The sequence below is a fragment of the Urocitellus parryii genome, chromosome 4 (genome assembly GCF_045843805.1).
Source record: "Urocitellus parryii isolate mUroPar1 chromosome 4, mUroPar1.hap1, whole genome shotgun sequence".
Taxonomy (NCBI): Eukaryota; Metazoa; Chordata; class Mammalia; order Rodentia; family Sciuridae; genus Urocitellus; species Urocitellus parryii.
In genome coordinates, this window is record NC_135534.1 from 149,335,167 (window position 1) to 149,354,306 (window position 19,140).

At 32.3% G+C, this 19,140-nt stretch overlaps 1 protein-coding gene across 3 annotated transcripts in view; it reads right to left on the bottom strand.

Moving 5' to 3' along the window:
- The window catches only part of Brd10 (bromodomain containing 10), an 87,909-nt gene that overhangs the window by 61,660 nt on the left and 7,109 nt on the right, over positions 1–19,140 (bottom strand). For 2 of the 3 annotated variants that reach the window (XM_026391483.2, XM_026391482.2), the window contains exon 2: positions 5,514–5,714. The exons of the other annotated variant lie outside the window; for it this stretch is intronic. In XM_026391483.2, the coding sequence (XP_026247268.1) occupies positions 5,514–5,714 (201 nt within the window). The remainder of the gene's footprint in view (positions 1–5,513; positions 5,715–19,140) is intronic. 3 annotated transcript variants of the gene reach the window in all.

Here is a 19,140-nt window from a genome sequence, read left to right on the forward strand (position 1 = left end):
AACTTAGTGGAGATCTCAGAAGAATCATGCCATAGTAAGGATGAACTAGAGTAAAAGCTATATTCTAGACTCACTCTGGAACAGCTTAAAACCTGGACTTCAAAGGATTATCAAACCAATCCACAAGAAACTTAACTGCCTGAAAGAAAAAAGCCCACCTTCTATAAACGGAGTTAAAAAAAAAAAACAAACCAGATACCAAACAAAGAAACATTCACAATGTCTAATTTCTAATAAAAATTATTGGACATGCCATGAAGCATAAAAATATAATTAAGACCAGAAGAAATGTCAGTCAGTTGAAAGACCTAGAAACGACAAAGATGATGGAGTTAATAGAAAAGAACACTAAATAAAATGAACATATGAAAAAAGAAATGAAGATACACACACATACATATACATATATAAAATTAAATACAACTTCTAGAGATGAAAAATATATATGAAATTTAAAAATCACTGGAATGAACACTGCAAAAGATCATTAATATTGAAATTTAACTCAAAGAGGAAAACTAAAAAACCTACGGGTCAGAGAAATAAACTGAATTTCAAGCAAGATACATGTACACACATAATCCCATACCAAGTGCACAGCATAAATAGCTAAAAAATAGTAATAAAGAGAAAGTCTTAAAAGCACTTAGAGAAACAAGATCTACACTAAATATAGAGGAACAAAGATAAGAAGCATCAGCAGACTTTTCTAAAACACTGCATGTTAAAATATGTCATGTTTCAAATGCTGAAAACAATTTGTCAATATAGAGTCATAAATATATGTGAGTGTACCTGTATGTGTGTTTTCAATACTTCAAAACATAAGGCAAAATAAAAACTTTTAGACAAGGAAAAAAATTCTCTAAATCTAGAATTCATTTTTGGTAGAACCATATCACAGGAAATATTAAAAGAAAATTCTTTTTTTCTTTTTGGAACCCAGGGGCACTTAACTACTGAGCCATATCCCCAGCCCTTTTAATATTTTATTTAGAGACAAGGTCTCACTGAGTTGCTTAGGGCCTTACTAAATTGCTAAGATTGGCTTTGCACTTTTGATCTTCCTGCTTCAGCCTCCCAAACCACTGGAATTACCTGGGATTACAGAAATTCTTTAGGCAGCAGAAAAATGACACAAAATGGTATCAGATCAATACAAAAGAAGGCAGACTATTGGAAAGGGTAAATGTATGAATACATATAAAATGCTTTTTCTCTTCATTCTTAAATTTCTTCAAAAAATAACCAGCTGTTAAAGAGCATACACAGTAACTGTACTGGAGGTTTGTAACACATATACAAAGAAAATGTATGACAAGAGCAGCATGGTGGATGGGAAATGGTAAATAAAAGCATACTGTAAAGTGTTCAATCATTATTTGAAGCAGATGTTTGTAATACATTAAAGCATATCCTGTAATACCTCAAATTACTTAAGAAATTCAAAACTGACCTATCATTAATAAGCCAATAATGGATATAAAATGAAATATTTAAGTAAAAATGTCCAAAACACTCAATCCATTAATCAAAAACACAAAATCACAAGTATGTCTGTATCTAATAGAATTTCAAATTACATGAAGCAAAATCTGACAGATTGAGAGAAAAAACAAATGGTCATGACACTAAAAATTGTATTTCTGTATATATTACCAATAAATAATTGCAAATTAAATTTTAAAGTGATTTACAATTGCATCAAAAACATGAAAAATATAAGGGAAAAGTTAACAAAATATGCAAAAACTGTTTCACTGAAAACTATAAAATACTGCTGAGGGAAAGTAAACAATTACCTAGAAATTAACAAGTATCCATATATTCTAATTGAAAGTCCCTAAGGCTTATTTCTTTTTCCTGTGTAAATTCACAATATGATTCTAAAAGTACATGGAAATGTGAAGATCTTAATATGATCAAATTTGGGGCAAAAAAATGAAGACTCATATCACTAATTTCAAAGCTTACTATAAGGCTACAATAATCATATAAAAATATTATTAACATAAAGAAAGACCTATAGAAAGATTCATATATATAAACTGATTTTCAACAAAAATGCAAAGGTAAATCAGTAATGAGTCTCCCCCCAGCCCCAAATAAATGATACTGAATATCTCTGGGGGGAAAAATAAACTTTATCCTAACCTCATACATCATCCACAAATTAATTTCAAATAGATAATAGATAGAACCATAAAAACTGAAATTTAGAAATTTATGGTGGGGGAAAAATTTTCATAACCTTGGTTAACCAAAAAATCCTATGTAGGTCACAAAAAGCACAAAATATTTTAAAAACTGATGAACTGAATTTTGCACACAAAAATTAACTTCAAACAGATAACAGACATAACCATAAAAAACAAAACTTAGAAATGTCTGGTTAAAAACGATTTTTAGCTGGGTATGGTGGCACATGCCTGAAATCCCACCAGCTCCGGAGACTGATACAGGAAAATCACAAGTTCAAAACCAGCCTCAGAAATTTAATAAGGTCCTAAGCAACTCAAGGAGACACTGTCTCTAAACAAAATATTAAAAAGGGTTGGGGGTCTGGTTCAGTGGTTAAATGAACCCTGTTAACAGGGTTCAATCCCTGGTAACACTCCCCACAAAAAAAGGATTTTTTTATAACTTTAGGTAAGCTTAAATTTAATTTTTGGGGGGCAGGAGTACCAGGGATTGAACACAGTGATGCTTAACCACTGAGCCACATCCCCAGCCCTTTTGTGTTTTTATTTTGAGACAGGGTCTCACTAGGTTGCTTAGGGCCTTGCTATTGGCTTTGAACTTGGTATCCTTCTGCCTCAGCCTACTGTATCACTGGGATTACATGTCTGGCTAGGTAAGCTAAAATTTCTTATAAAAATCACATACACACACAAAAAAAAAACCCCACAAATGGTAAATATCTGTTTTTTCCCCTAGGTTAAAGACAGTACAAATATAGAAAAAACACTGATATTAGAAAATATCATTCCTAAGACTTAAGTTCACAACAATAACAAACAAGGACAATCATTTTATCCTTCTGGGTCTCAGCTTTTTCCCATATTTTTCAGCACTCTGTTTTCAGTATATATTTTATATTCCCCCAAATGTGATTTATAAGAAGAAAATTACACCAACTAATAAGGCATTAAGCATATGTCTGTGAAAAAATTTAAAAATCTGTCATTCACCAAATTTTAATATCCTAAATATACTTTCAGCAGCATAATTATTTATTTTTTAGTTGTCAAAGAACCTTTACTTTATTTGTTTATTTACGTGAAGTGCTGAGAATTGAACACAGTGTCTCACGCATGCTAGGCACACACTCTACCACTGAGCTAGAACCCTAGTCTTTGCCAACATATTTAAACAACAAAAATCCTATAAAGTTCAATGGTTGGTTGTTGCATTTTCAAAGAGATAAATTAAATTCAAAAGTAAAAACTTTTTGCTCTAGAAAAACACTGAAAATAAAAAGGCAGGCAGGTCATGGACAGGAGAAAATATTTATACCACATATACATCTGGCAAAAGACTTGTATCCAGAATATATAAAGAATTTTTACAATTCAATAATAAAATGCACAGGAATAATAAAAATTCAGGATAGTGGTTTCTTCTAGGGTATAAGAAAAGTATAGGGAGCTTTGCTTATACCTGTGCTTAATTTCTTTTAAAACTGCTGGGTTGTGGGTCCATAGAGTTTCACTGTAATCTTATTTACTCTTTGCTTTATGTTTAAAATATTCTACAATTAAAAATAAAGACATTAACCCTATACCTGAAAAGATAGCTCAATTCATATTAATCCACTAAATTATCATAGATGTTAAGATATTAATGAACGACTTTTCTCCCATGGTTTATTTTCCCATGCTTATTTGGTGTCAAGGCACATATAAATATATTAAAGACTGGAGAAAGGAAGAAGACTTAGTTAAATTTCTTGTTTCCTACTAGCCATTCCTACAAGGATGCTTAAATATTTCCATAATCACTTCAAAACACTTATTCTAAATATGTTCACTGTTCTTTTTCTACACTGGACTCACATTTTCAAGATTTTTAATTTTCTTTACTGTCTTCCACCCCTTTACCCCACCCCACCCCTTTTTTTAAACAAATCTTAAGGAAAGCTGCTTAGGAGCACAAGATCTAGAGCTAGAATAGAGGGTTCCAATCTTAAATTCACCATTCAAAAACTGCCTGACCTTGGGCAAGTTACTTATCTCTGTGTGACTCAGGATAAATGTTGAATACATGTAAGTGTTTAGAGCTAATTTGGCCCAGTAGTCATGCTTAATAAATGCTAACCGTTATTTTATCTTCTTGTTACTATTATTATTATTAATACTTTTAGAGTGATTTTTTGTCTCTTCCTTTGTTCTCCCTATATCAAGGAAGGTACCCAAATCCTGTTAACTGTTCCCAGAACAACCTGACTTCTCCCTGTTTCCAGTAACTAGTAGTGAAGGTCAAGATTACTACAGACTTCTTATAAGCCTTCTTTTTTTCCCTAATTCTACCCAGTCAATCTATCATATACTACTGTTAGATTTTTATCCCTTTCCATTTGCTCTTCTGTCCTACAGCAGGAAAGTTCTATGGGGCTCTACACAGGAAAAAAAGTATTTCACAGAGGGTTCCAAAATTAATAACTGCTATAAAAGCATGAACAGAAAGTTTCATGGATGAGTTTTAATTCTACAAATATCAAAGCAAATTACATTTATTAAGAAAAGCAAAATTTCTAATGGGGCTGGGGATGTGGCTCAGTGATAAAGAGTTGCCTGGCATGCATGAGGCCCTGGTTTCAATCCCAAGCTCCACCAAAAGAAAAAAAAAAGTAGCAAATATATTATAAATTGCCTTTGGACTAGCATTAGAAAGACCCTATTCCATCAGCAATCACTCCTAATACAGTTAACTTGAGTTTCACTTACCTCTCTAGGCCCTAATTTCCTTTTGTTGTAAATAAAATGTAATATAAGTGCCATCACTCTATGCTCCCAGTACTTAGAAGGTACCACTAATTGAGCATAACACATTTTCCTGATAAATCCAAAATAAGCTCAGTTAATCAGGAAATGTATATCAGTGGAAGAACTGGTAGAGGTCAATTTATATGTTATTCTTGAACTACATAATTTCTGAAGTTTCTCCTAATTTTAAAGGTCTGTGATTCTATTCTAAAACTACAAATCTACATAAAATTCATCTAATCTAAAATTCCTTTGTGATAGTAAGAGAAATCTAGAAAGTATTATGAAATCTTTTATAGAAATTATTTTTATAAGCTTCAAGGTAATTTGTTTTATATATTTTTAAACAAATTTCACTGTGCTATTTCATTATGAATTTATACTCTGGTGATATTGCATTTTGGAGTACTATATAAAAGGACCCAGGAATTGGATATGGGTACAGAAAAGTTATGCAACCTACTCTTTGAAAAGTAATGCCTGGAAATCTGAACATCATGTAACTCATTTTTTTTTTTTAACATTTACCTTTTTTCTTCTTTTGCTCTCAGCTGTTCTTCCTGTCTCAAAACTTGAACCATTATAGATTCAAAAACTCCACTTGTCAAGCCTGCCAAACTTCGAGGTGTTGACCGACGCCTTGTTGAAGTACATGCAGTTCCCTTTTCATCCTCCAATCCATAATAGCCTCTAGATGTAACTGCTATCGTTGTCTTTTCTCTCAAGTGCCTTGGAGAAGAATAAGTCAATTTATAAGGTCAAATCTTTGGGATAAGCAATAAACTCACTTTAACAGCATCTTAAGAAGAATCTTGTTTTCTACCTACATTAAAAGTATTTAGATAAACCTATTTTTTATCCTCCCCACATAATTTCTTTCTTTAATCACATCATATAATTAGTCTGTCAGTCCCTTCTCTATATTTAAAAAATATTAAAACTGAAGTATTAAAGTTAACACTTAAAGCACTATATTAATTCTTTAATGGAAAAATTTATTGTTTCAGATATATTTCATACAACATTGGTATGAGAAAAAGTATAACAACATTTTGGGAAAGAAAATTTACAATGATACATGAACACTCTGAGGAAATTATAAAAAAAATACAGCTTTACAATATATGATTGTAGGTTGAAATTTGGAAAACTTTCAACTAAATTGTTTAGGAATCTAGGAACCTACATTTCCTCTTCAATCTCATCATGTCTCCTTCTATGTTTCTATTAATACACCGGGATACTAATCTAATGCTTAAGAATAATGATAAAAAAGTTTCTTAGAAGTTTGCTTAATTATTCATGAGTCCCTTAATGAATTTAAAATAACTGATTAAAAACATTTACAATGAAAAGAGAAACAGTACATTAATCTTGGGAAGTTTTAAAAGCCAGGATAACTACTAATTTCTGAATTAGTATCTATTATATGAGGGTTAATTATAAAAGGCTTCCAGGAAAACATCTACTCTTCCACAGCCTTTGAAGGTTTTGTACACATTGTTTCCACAACAACAAAATCAAGTCAATACTCAAAAGTAAGCAATCAACATATTGGATAGGAATTTACATGAATTAAATGTTGACCTTGTATTTCTCTGCTTTCCTATAAATTGTCTAAAGGTCCACTAAAACATAAATCTTTATGGCATAAAATAACATTTACATGATTTATAAATGAATGTGCATACTCTGGGGATACATATTAAATTTGTTTTTCTGCTCATGAAGTTAGTTTGAAAACCACTATTCTCATCAGGTAGTTTATAACTACCTGATAAACAAAACGTTTTCATATCCACAAAAAAGAATTTGTCACAAATTATTCAACTTCTACAAGATCTTGATCTTCTATTCTTCCAATTGTTATTCCCTCTGAAATTCTTCTTTATCCTCATCTAGATCTCTGGTTCCTTCTTTGACTCATTTGCTGTAATACAATTTAGCCTCTTTTAGTTATTCATGTATTTAAATAGTTGAAACTCAATACATGAGTAACTTAAATCATCTCCCGTACCAATTATCTTTTCTTTCTCAGGTACTTAGACTTTCTCTTACATCTCAGCCCAAAGCCTCTTTACTCCTTTAACTCCATTATTAAGCACTACAGTGAAAATACCTTGCAGTCTGTTTTCTAACTATACACACAACTGGGTTCAACTGTGACTAAGAAGACTTCTTTGAAGGTGGGCAGTTTCCTCTTTTGTTCTCCAGAACAGCAATTTCTAATGTCATCCTTATTCAAAAAATTTCACCACATTACCCACCATCACTTGGAAGTTGACTCTGTCCAATATTTATTTCACAGAAAAATTAGCAGTAAGAGCTCCATTCTGAAGTAAGCTCAATAAACTTCCTGCTTCTCAAAAAACAAAATTATCTAAATACAGGCTCATCCTTACTTTGTTTAGTGAAACTGTCCATAGAATTTTGTCGTCACAGTTGTGTAACTATTACATCAAATGTTAAAAAAGAAAGGACTTAAAATACTGACTTGGGAGTGTTAGTGATAAGGAAGGCCATAAAAAAATAAACAATATCTCAACAGGAATAAGTATAGGGATATAAGATATAAAAGGTATAAATTTAGGAATTATTGAAGGTTATAAATAAGAACACAGTAAAAGAAGGAGATTAAAAAAGATTAAAGGGGAGCTGGAGCTGGAGCTCACTGGCCTAGCACAGGTGAGACACTTGGTTCGATCCTCAGCACCACATAAAAAGTAAATAAATAAAATTAAGTCATAAAAAATGTTTAAAAAGATGAGTTACAGAATAACAGAAATTAATAAATGGAACAACAGAAGCCAAAAGAGAAGAGCTTAAGTGCTTAAATACTAAGTGCTCTAAACTGTTTAATTTTCCATGTAGAATGAGAAAGGATGAAGTAAAAGCCAAGGATTGTGCAAGAAGGTGTTCATTAGTAAAATTCAAGATGGCAACTTTAGTAAGGGATTAAGTGAAAAGAATCTTAGGAGTTAAAAAACATTTCAAAGCCTTTGTTCATTTCTGAAATGGCACCAAATAAATATGCCCAAAAGAAAAAATGAAGACAACTAGAGCTATTCTTCAAAACCAAATACATTGCTTAGAATATATTTCCTGATTTTGTTTTGAATTTAAGGACGGTACAAAGGTAGATGTAAAGTTTTTATTTAAATAGAAGTGGTATTTGAAAAGTGCCTTACTAACTTTAACTTGGTAAGCATTTTGAGTTGAGTTAGGGCTATTCTTTTCCACATTATTATTACTGCTACAGCTATCCCTTGCCAACAGAAAAATTCAAGCATTCTCAGAGCAGGCAGAACAGAAGTTCCCTAAGTCATTCTCACTGTCCAGATATTCATGTTTCCCACAAGACGATAAAGTTGTGATGAGTCTGCAAAGAAAACAGGCAGATACCCTGGCTGCCTATTTCTGGACAACTACCCTATATATCTGCCAAAAAAATGATGAGGCTCTAAAGTAGTAAATCGTAAATTGAGGACACTTTCAGATTCAGACAATGGCACAAATACGAAATATAGGGTGAGTCTTGCCCCTGTCTACCTGAAATAATAGATCTAACAGTGATACTGAAATCTGACAAGAGCTGAAATTAGGAGGATGTGACAAGTGGATGTTATAGTGTCCAAAGAAAGAAAGCACTGTTACCAACTTCTCTTTTCATTTAATGAATAGGAAGAATATCATCCTTATATTCAACAAACCTATAATTTCTAATGTTTTCTCATGTATTTCTTATGCCAAGTGATCAAACATGGGTGAAACAATTTGATTCCACTACATTATTAAAAAGCTACATATTTCATAGAAAAATAAACATTAAAAAAAAACCTGGGGGAGACATTTTAGTAGAAGACTCACTTTATCAGATGTTAAAATAAATTTTAAAGTAATGACAATAGGGCTGGGTTGTGGCTCAGTGGTAGAACACTTGCCTAGCATGCGTGATGCACTGGGTTCGATTCTTAGCACTGCATATAAATAAACAAACAAATAAATAAATAAAAATAAAGGCCCGTTGACAACTAAAAAAACACTTAAAAATAATAACTCATAAGAAAATGAGTCAAGAGCACAATGGAGAAAATTTGAAACTAGATCCATATATACCAAAAACATATCCTAAAGATGGTTTTTCAAACAATGGAAAAAAGTAATGTTACAATTAGCTGGAAATTTAAAAAAAAATAAAGTTGGACTTCAATCTCTCTCTTGACCCAAACTCTAGGCAGATCCATTCATTCATCTCATTTATTCCTTCATTAAATATTAAGTGCATGGTAGTGGGTTAGGTGTTGGCATCAACATTTACAGGCAAGACTTCTGTTCTTACTGAGCTTAATGACAATAAAGAACATATATAAAATGCAAGTAAACAAATATGGACATAATATACAAGTTCTAAATTATATACAGTAAATTCTGTGAAGGATAGTCAAGAATTAGGAAGTTACTCTAAGGAAATAACAGGAGGAGGAGCAGGTCATAAAACAAAAAAAAAATAGGAACAGAATATTCTAGATAAAATATCAAGTATAAAGGCCCTGAGAGAGTGGAGTTGTGGCTCAGTGGTAGAGCACTTGCCCAGCAAGTGTGAGGCACTGGGTTTGATTCTCAGCACCCATATAAATAAGTGAAAAAAATAAAGGTCCATCAACATCTAAAAATATATTTAAAAAACAAAAATAAAGGCCCTGAGATGAGAAACATTTTAGCAGGTATGTAGGAAGAAAAGAAAGTCAAAGTCCTTTTACTGTAACCTAAGTGTCAATGAAGCATTTAGTTTTAAGATGAGTACTGACTTCTTTTAATGTCTACTTTAAAAATTCCATTCTGGCTTATCAGCAGAAAATAGAGTAGGAGGAAAAATGAGAAGCAGGATAAGTTAGGAAACTACAGCAGTATTTCAGCAGATGATAATGGCTTATACTCAAGTGGTAACAGTACAGAAAAATATACAAGATTGATTGAATGATTATTATTTACTTTTGGTGCTAAGGATTGAACCTAGGACCCTAGGCATGCTAAGTGCATGCTCTCACCACTGAAATACACAAAATTTAAAATATATTTAGAGACAGAAAGCTCACAATTGACATATTCATATGGGGAGTAAGTGAAAAGAAGGATCAGTGAAAAACACTAGCTTTATGGCTGGAAACACCTGGTAGTTGGTAAAATCTACTAAGATAAGGCTTTCTAAAGATTAAGAAAAAAACACACATAAACCAAACCAAAAGTTCAATTTTAAACATGTTAAAAGTGAAATAACTAATAAGACACCCAACTGAATATCAGAAACTATTAAAAATAGTAGCCTCTTAACAGCAGGAGCCCCTGGAACTGGTGAGAGAAGGACCTTTATTTTTCATTGAGTTATTTCTTGAACTGTTTATTTTTTGCCACCAGATATACACATTATTTTTAAAATTAATAAACTATTAATAGTACAAACACTAATCACTGGATTGCTAAAAAAATACATATATATAATAGTTACATTTCAACCATTTCCTTTAGATTTATAGTTACATTTTATATGCATAATGATTTTTAATTATCTATATTACAAATACTGTCAATCTTATTACTAAAGGTATCTGAATGTTCCTTATTCCCTGAAATTTCTTATGATCCTTTTCTCCAGTCTCTCTCAGTAGAAAAGACCTCTTTCTCTCAACCTTAACAGCTATTGCTCATAACAGCACAGCACTGATTTAGATGCCTGGGCTCTGGAGTCAAACTGGATGGATTCAAATCTGCCATTAATTAGTCTGGGCAAATTAATTTTTCTGTACCCCAGTGTCTTCATTTGTAAACAGGTTATATAAATCAACAATCATCTAGTGTTCTGAGGATTAATTTCATATGCCTAAAGCACTGCAAACAGTTACACAGTGACAATAAATGTTAACAATTATTAAAATTATAATAAAATAATTTCAAATTTTCTGCTGGGTTCTAGTTCTAATCCTTGCTCTAGACTGATAAACCAATTAACTGTTGAAAAGTACAGTTTAAAAAACACAGTGAAGTAATGAAAACATTAGAAAACTAGTTGTGTGATGTGAAAAAACAAAAATATTTTTAAGGTAAAGTCTTACTTTAAGTCTCACAAACTCATCATGGCATAACTGATGATCTCAACCTACTTCTTAAATAGAGTTGGAATGGTAACAAAACAAAACAAAATATACCTAATCCACAATGACAAAAACTAAAAATATTTAGGAAAAAGACCCTACCATTCAAACAAACAAAAAAACCACCATAGGGGCCTATGGCTGTTAATGTAGAACAGAAAATGCTGAAATAAAATAATTTTCTGCATAACAACATTTACACAAGTAAAATAAAATCTTATATAGGTGATAAATGGGACATAAAAAAGCATATATGTGAAATCAAAAATTATATTGATCCAGGCAATGGTGGCACATGTGTATAATCCCTCCTGAGCTGAGGCAGGAAGAGTGCGAGTTCAAAGCCAGCCTTAGCAACTTAGCAAGGCACTAAACCACTCAGTGAGACCCTGTCTCTAAATAAAAAATAAAAAAGGGTTGGGGATGTGGTTTAGTGATTAAGTGCCCCCAGGTTCAATTCCCCAGTACAAAAACAAAAAAATTATATTGAATTCTGTGTGAATAAATAATATATATGTATATAGATAGGCTAAAGAGGCTGTTATAACAATTACCTCTATATGATGAGATGGGTGATTTTTTTTCAATCTTAATTTTTTGATAACTTTATATTTTCCAAATCTTCAAAGAGCTTTCAACCACACTTAAGTATATAGGATATTGAAATACATAAATGTTAACTATCAATAGAAAAAGAATTTAGACTGTTGATTAAAAAATTAAAATTTCAGCTACCATATAATTTAAATATTCTTGCCATAAAACTTTTAAAATATGTCTTTTAAAAAAATTTTTTTAGTTTCTGACAGACCTCTATTTTATTCATTTACTTATATGCGCTTCTGAGAATCAAACCCAGTGCCTCACACATGCAAGGCAAGTGCTCTATCACTGAGCCACAATCCCAGCCCTAAAATATAAGTTTTATAAAAAAATTTTTAGTTATAGATGGACACAATACATTTAGTTATTTATTTGTAAGTGGTGCTGAGGATTGAACCTAGTGCCTCACATGTGCTAGGCAAGTGCTCTATCACTAAGCTACAACCCCCTCTAAAATATAAGTCTTAAAAATAACCAATAGATGTTGAGAGCCACAACAGAAGGGGCCCCAGCAAACTTCTAGCTGCCAGCTGATTGGCTCCTCTGCCGTGATGCTCATTGGGCTGTTTCCCCCGCCCTTTCAGACCAAGGAGCTGCTCACAGGGGGACTTTTTTTGGCTCTGCCCACACAACCCAGCCAATTGGCCTCAAGAGCAGGAGGAGTAGGGGGGTTGAGCGGCTTGTGGGAAGCCGGTGGTGCCAGTTGGGCTCTGAGGGAATTCCTGAAAAGCTCTGTGTGGTGTTGCGTGTGTTCTAAAAATAAAGTTCGTTGCTTGATAAGTGGCTCATGAATTGTGCCCAGCCAGACTGCAGCATTTGGTGGCCCATACAGGGAAGGAACCCTTGACCTTGGCCTTATCAGCTGCCAGCTGGAAATTTGCTGGGGCCCCTTCCTTCGGCTGTGGCTCTCAACAAATAACCTTTGACTTAAACTTCACTATCAACCAAATTCCCAATCCTAGAATTAGTAAATAGAGGAAAATCACCAATGTACTAGCAATTGCACTATAATCAGGAATTTAGATTAACTGGAGAATATAGGTCTCATAATTGTTCAGAGATACCTTGAAATATTGTTATATTTAATTTTTTCTTACTACCTTCTATTAGCAATGTTATATATTATTTAAGTCTATGTTCTTTTACGTATTCAATTATTTGTTACCAATATGGGTATTGTCAAGAAAAACTAAGGTGTCAAATTACACATAAGAGCTCGAATTGCCAATATGCCTACAATTCATTAATACTATTTGCCATAATCTTGTTTTAGTTATTGGCAGACAAACATTTTGAAAAATAACTTGGTAGAACAGAATAAACAGTTAAACAGAAAAACTTCAGATTGGTAAAATTCTGGATTTAACAATTTTTTTTTTCTGAGAACTGGAGAGACTAAAATTATTCAAGTATAGAAACAAAACCACTAAACCCAATCTAAATAATATAGTGATGTGTATCTAGCATATTACCTATTCTGGCAAAAGAAAGTAGTCTTTCTTTTATTTCCTAGCACAACACCAGGATTTCTTTAACATTTAAAACAAAATTTTCCAGACACATTTGTACACACAATCATACACCAAATCTAAGAAAGTCAATGCAAATCTTTTAATTTGGAAGTCAAAGAATAAGATATGCTGAAAATTAAGGGATGAGAAAATACCAAACTGATACTAGTTTTCTCCTCCATTTCATATGTGCTCCTTATAATTCCCTAATTTAAAAGCTTTTAATACAATAACTTCTGATATGGAATATCAGACTATTAGCACAGCATATTAGGCTCTCCTAATACTTTTCTATATTAAACTACACTCTAGCTAAACTAACTGTTGGCTATTCCTTAACTATCCAGTAGTATAATTATATACAGGCTATTTTCCCTTTGCACTTTTAAATATGCTATTCTTGTTGCCCAGAATAACCTAAATATCAACTTCATATCAACTCCTGTCTTTCTATATTCATCTTTGAATTCCTCTCTAGTGTCTATCAGATAATAAGCATTATAAATATGTTAAATGTAAGAGCTGTATCTATCATACCACATTAACCATCTACTACCTATTATGCTTTTGAACACATTCTCCTTTAAGGGAGAATATGATATCTCTATTCAACTCAAGAAATATCTATTGAATTCCTTTGCACTACAGTTTCTACATATACAAAAATGTCTGAGAAAATCTTAAAATGTAGCAAGGCAAAGAGAAGAGGTAAATAGACAACTTCACTGTCATTTTTTAAAACTTCAAAACAAATATGCACTCAAATGGTGGGTTCCATAAAAACAGAGGAATATACCTAATATATGCTGAAAAGCAGAGATGGGCAAAGAATTTTTCCTGAGGAGATAACAACTCTGTTTTGTCATGAACAACAAGCAGGAATGTGGGCTTAATATGGCAATACTATTTCATGTTGTATATGCCACAAACCCTAAAAAATGCAATGAATAAGACATATCATTTGCCTTTATAGAAATTCTAATCCAGATAGACAGACTGATCCTTAATATAATATTTTGTGTTTTGTTTTGAAGTGCTATAAACAGATACAAAACAAAGAATCATAGAGTACAGAGTGGGGGGGCGAGGACCAATTCATTCTGTATCAGACTGTACTGAAGAGATGATATTTGAGCTGGACCTCAAACAATGATTAGAATTTACCTACATGTAGGAAGAAAAAGTAAAGGGGCTTCCTAAGTAGAAAAGAGGACATTTCAAATGTTGTGAAATTGTTCTGTATATTATGAAGTTAATTATCAATGAATGAAATTCTGGAGAAAACCAATTATTCAATATATAAGTGTCACTGGCAAAACAAGAAATAAACTCACTTTACTCACAAAGGTATGATGTCTACAATATAAAACATCATAGTCACTCTTTCACAGTCATAGAATAAGAAGAGGGCTGTTTCTAAATTTTTTTTCCTTCAACTTAATGCAGAACAAAACTATCATTTAAAGGTCAGAATTAAACTCTCTTTCTAAACAGTTCATAGTACAATCTTGGACACAATATAAGAATATTCATCTTCAGATACTATTCACATTCTCTGTTATTTCTCTTAAAGGCCTATTTTTTCCTTCAGTTAGTTAAATTGAATTTTCTCCACTGTAACCACACATCATCATGACTTACTGGACATTTGTTAAATCTGTGGTCTAAACCTTTGGCTCTTATTTTTTTCTGAGTCTGTGGCTTTCTGTTAACTTATTAACTCTTTGTATCTTCTCTCTTAAAAAATTAAAATATGCATACATGCACACACACACACACACACACACACTACTACTGTGTACTGTATTTGAGCGGAGAAATGGTCATAGATGAACACCTTAAAGACCTATATAGGCTTGGAACTCATACTGAACTATAAAAGAGAAACACAAAATTTAAAAATCATCCAAACAGCTTTGAGGTCAATAAATATAATACTTTGCCCGATAAGTTATCTCAGAAACTCAGGAGGCTGAGGCAGGGGAAATCTCAAGTTTGAGGCCAACCTCAGCAACTTATTGAGACCCTGTCTCAAAAGATAAATAAATAAATAAAAATAAAGACTGAGTATGTAGCTCAGTGGTAAATCACACCTGGGTTCAATTCCCAGTACAGAAATAAGAAAAAAAGAAATACTTTGCCTGATAATGTGTAAAAGCATTACTATGACAGTTAAACCTGAACCTCTTTAATTATTCCCCAAAATCAAAAGAGGAAAACAGAAAGTAGTATTATTACTCACAGCAAATATGTAAGATCATACAAATGAGTTTAAATGGATTAAAAACATAGGGCCCTGTTGAGGGCCACAACCAAGTTAAGATGGCGCCTGGCAGTTTGCCAGGAGATGATGGAGATTCCTTATTGGCTGATTGCTATATCTAGATGATACTAATTTAATCAAGCTGTGTGTAATCAGTTGATTATATATACCGCTGTTGCCCTGCAATAAAGCAGTTCCTGTTTCAACCTTCAAGTTGCTTGTCACCCTGCCCCCCCAGTTATTTTGCCCAGCCGGGCTGTGGTAAGGCCCAGTGTCTTTGAGTTTAAGCTAAGGCTCCCTTTCATTATTATTTTTTTAATGGTTTTTAACCTATCACCTCTGTGTAACAGGATTTATTCTTAGAATTAATGTTTTGATATAATTCTAAATTAAAATCAGTTTCTCAAATTATAAATAAAATAGCCTGCCATGAAAATTACTTTCATGTTCTAAACTCCACCAGACGATGAAACTATGAAAAGATTATTTGCCATATAGTCCAACAGTTGAATTTTAACTGTATAAAATAAATGAAGAGCTGGAGTTGTGGCTCAGTGGTAGAGCGCTCACCTAGCATGCGTGAGGCACTGGGTTCGATCCTCAGCACCACAAAGTCACCATTATATATATAAGTCACCATTCGTTACCTTTCATTTTACCGCACTTAGAAAAAATTATATCCTTAAAAACACCATCCCTCTATTTACCAGTTACTTTAAGCTCTGTTCCACATTCATCATGTTAAACCTAATAATTGATTTAAAATGTAAAACCAAAGCCTGATGGATGAATACAACATTACCTAAAGAAATAGTCCTGCCCACCACTCTGCCTCCAAAAACTGATCCTGAATTTGGTGAATTTTCTAGAACCAAATCAACTGATAGGAAAAACAGAGGACAACCAAACAGAATTCTATCCAGCAAAATCTAAGACTATAGGAAACTTCAGATAAACAACCTGGTTTCTTCAACATGATTTTGCTGCAAGAAGAGGGTGGACAGTAGAGAGAGGAGGGACAGGGAAAAAAAGAGACAGAAAGATTAAAAGACATAACCAATCATGATATGTGGCCTTAGAAATTGTGATTAGAAATATATTTTAAAAATACAATTTCTGAGGGGCTAGGGATATAGCTCAGTTGGTAGAGCATGCACAAGGCCCTGGGTTCAATCCCCAGCATCACCAAAAAAAAAAAAAATACAGTTTTTTAAATAATCAGAAATGTTCACTGACTGTATATATGTTATTAATAAAAATAACATGTTGTTCTAGTTATATTTAAAATGAAAATGTACTTATCTCCGAGAGTTGTAATCCAAAGCATTTACAGAATCATTTGCTATCAGTGATTTGCTTCAAAATTATACAGGGGAAATATTCAGAAAGAGTAGACAGGGCAAAACTGGTCATAAATATTGTTAGAGACTAGGTAAAGGATGCAGGAAAGTTCAAATATTCTGTTTTGCTTTTATATATGTTAAAAAATCTCTAATAAATAAAATATTTTGGACAATGTAAAACCAAAGAATGCTTTGTGTAATAGCCTATGCCAAACTCATGATTTTAGGGGCTTCATGCTTTTTCTGAATGATAAAATGGACACCTCATACCACATCTCCTAACTTAATACCCTTCAAAACACCATCCCTCACTATTTACTAGTTACTTAAAGCTCTCTTCCACATGAAGATATCTGCTTCTCATTTCTCTCCCACCATTCCAACTATAACCCAAAACACAAACTTAATAAGTGCTGACAATCATAAAAGTAGTGCTATAGATATACTTCAATAAAAAACTAAATTGTAAAGGAAAATCATACATGAAACAGGTACTATACCCTGAAGCATCAGTCTTCAAACTTTATTATGCATAAAAATTATCTAGGTAGTTTAATATTAATTACATAATAGTATAGTACATACTTAGTTACAATAAAAGTCATGAAGACAAACAAAAGAGGTTAAAGAGGATAGATAAATACCAATGAGAGTGATACTATTTTGTTTATTGATTATTTTTAATATCTTCAAATTTTAAAAATCAGATATATAAAAAATTTTGTTTGTGGACCAACATGGAAACAATATATATTTACAATTGCTTTTACGGAAAATGTTTCTATGTAAAGCTTTTCAGATGGTCTATTTCCTTCCACATAAAATGGACTCTGTTTTTATTTTTAGAACAAAGATGAGGGAAACCCCTGAACTCACTAGGAATCACTTAGGCAAATTTTGGAATCCTTTACTGTTTTGAAATCCCTTACTGCTAGACAAATTACCACTGACACTGAAAAGCAGTTTTAAAAACAAACAATATGAAATGCCAAAGGGAAAAAATATTCTACCTGAGCATGTATTTTGTGGAAGAGATTTTATTTGATTATCTATTTCAAAAGACTGAGAATATGCATTACCATAAAAGTCAGTGTACTGTGCTAAATTGCAATTTCTTTAAAAAACTGCTCACCTTTTTAAAACTCTTGTAAATTAAAACTGTTGTTACTATAAATTGGGGTGTTATCATTTGAAATAAAATTTATATCTATCAAGAGATATATCTAAAGGAGAGAGCTATACTTTGGAGAGTCTCACATACTAAATAACAACTCAAACATTTTCTGCATTATATTCTGGCAATGTTTTTTCACTGATTTTATCACAAAAGACAAACTCTCACAGAAGAACTACATAAAGTACCCAGAATAGCGAGAAGTTTATATGGTCAAGCAGTTTTATCTCAAACTACTAGCTTGTCTTCTGTATATCCTAACCTTTTCTATCTTTTAGTGGGATACGTACACAGATATTAACAGATGTGAATTCTAAGACAAAATGACATTTAAAAAGACACAAAAGATGCTATCAGAAGAGTGTTTTGTCTGAAGGTACTTTCAGATGGTTGTATTCAAAAGCTTTAAATACTAACATTTGGGGTGATTTCTTAGCACTAGCTATTCCAAGTCCTTAGAACCACACCTAGAAAACCTGTGGATTTTATAATTTGAATGGAATTATAAAAATAACAGCAATACATGATCACTGCAGAAAAAAATAAACATTAGAGTGGAAAGAAAAATTAAAAATCATTTATGGTCCACTATCTAGTTATATATGAGTGCACTACCTCACAGACTCAGAGACACATAGTTTTAAGCCAATTTTTATCTATACAGTTTATTCAAAATTGTAAATATTAACTTCCTTTCAATGAAAAATCTGATTTTACTATAAAAGTGATATGCTTATTGTAGAAAATCTAGGATACACGTATAGAAAAGTTACAAGAAAATGAAAACTGCCCCTATCTTTCTACTTAGCAACAACCACTAACCACTATTACTAGTCTGTTGGTTTTCCTTAGTATTTTTTATCAAAGTGTACATACTGAAAGGTAGCAGAATACAACAGTTACTAATAGGGCACTATGTAAAAATGTGGATGTGTAACCGATGTGATTCTACAATCTGTATTTGGGGTAAAAATGGGAGTTCATAAACCACTTGAATCTAATGTATGAAATATGATATGTCAAGAGCTTTGTAATGTTTTGAACAACCAATAAAAAAAATAAATTAAAAATTTACTATCCTGATTTTTAAGCATGATTAATAGTTACATTCA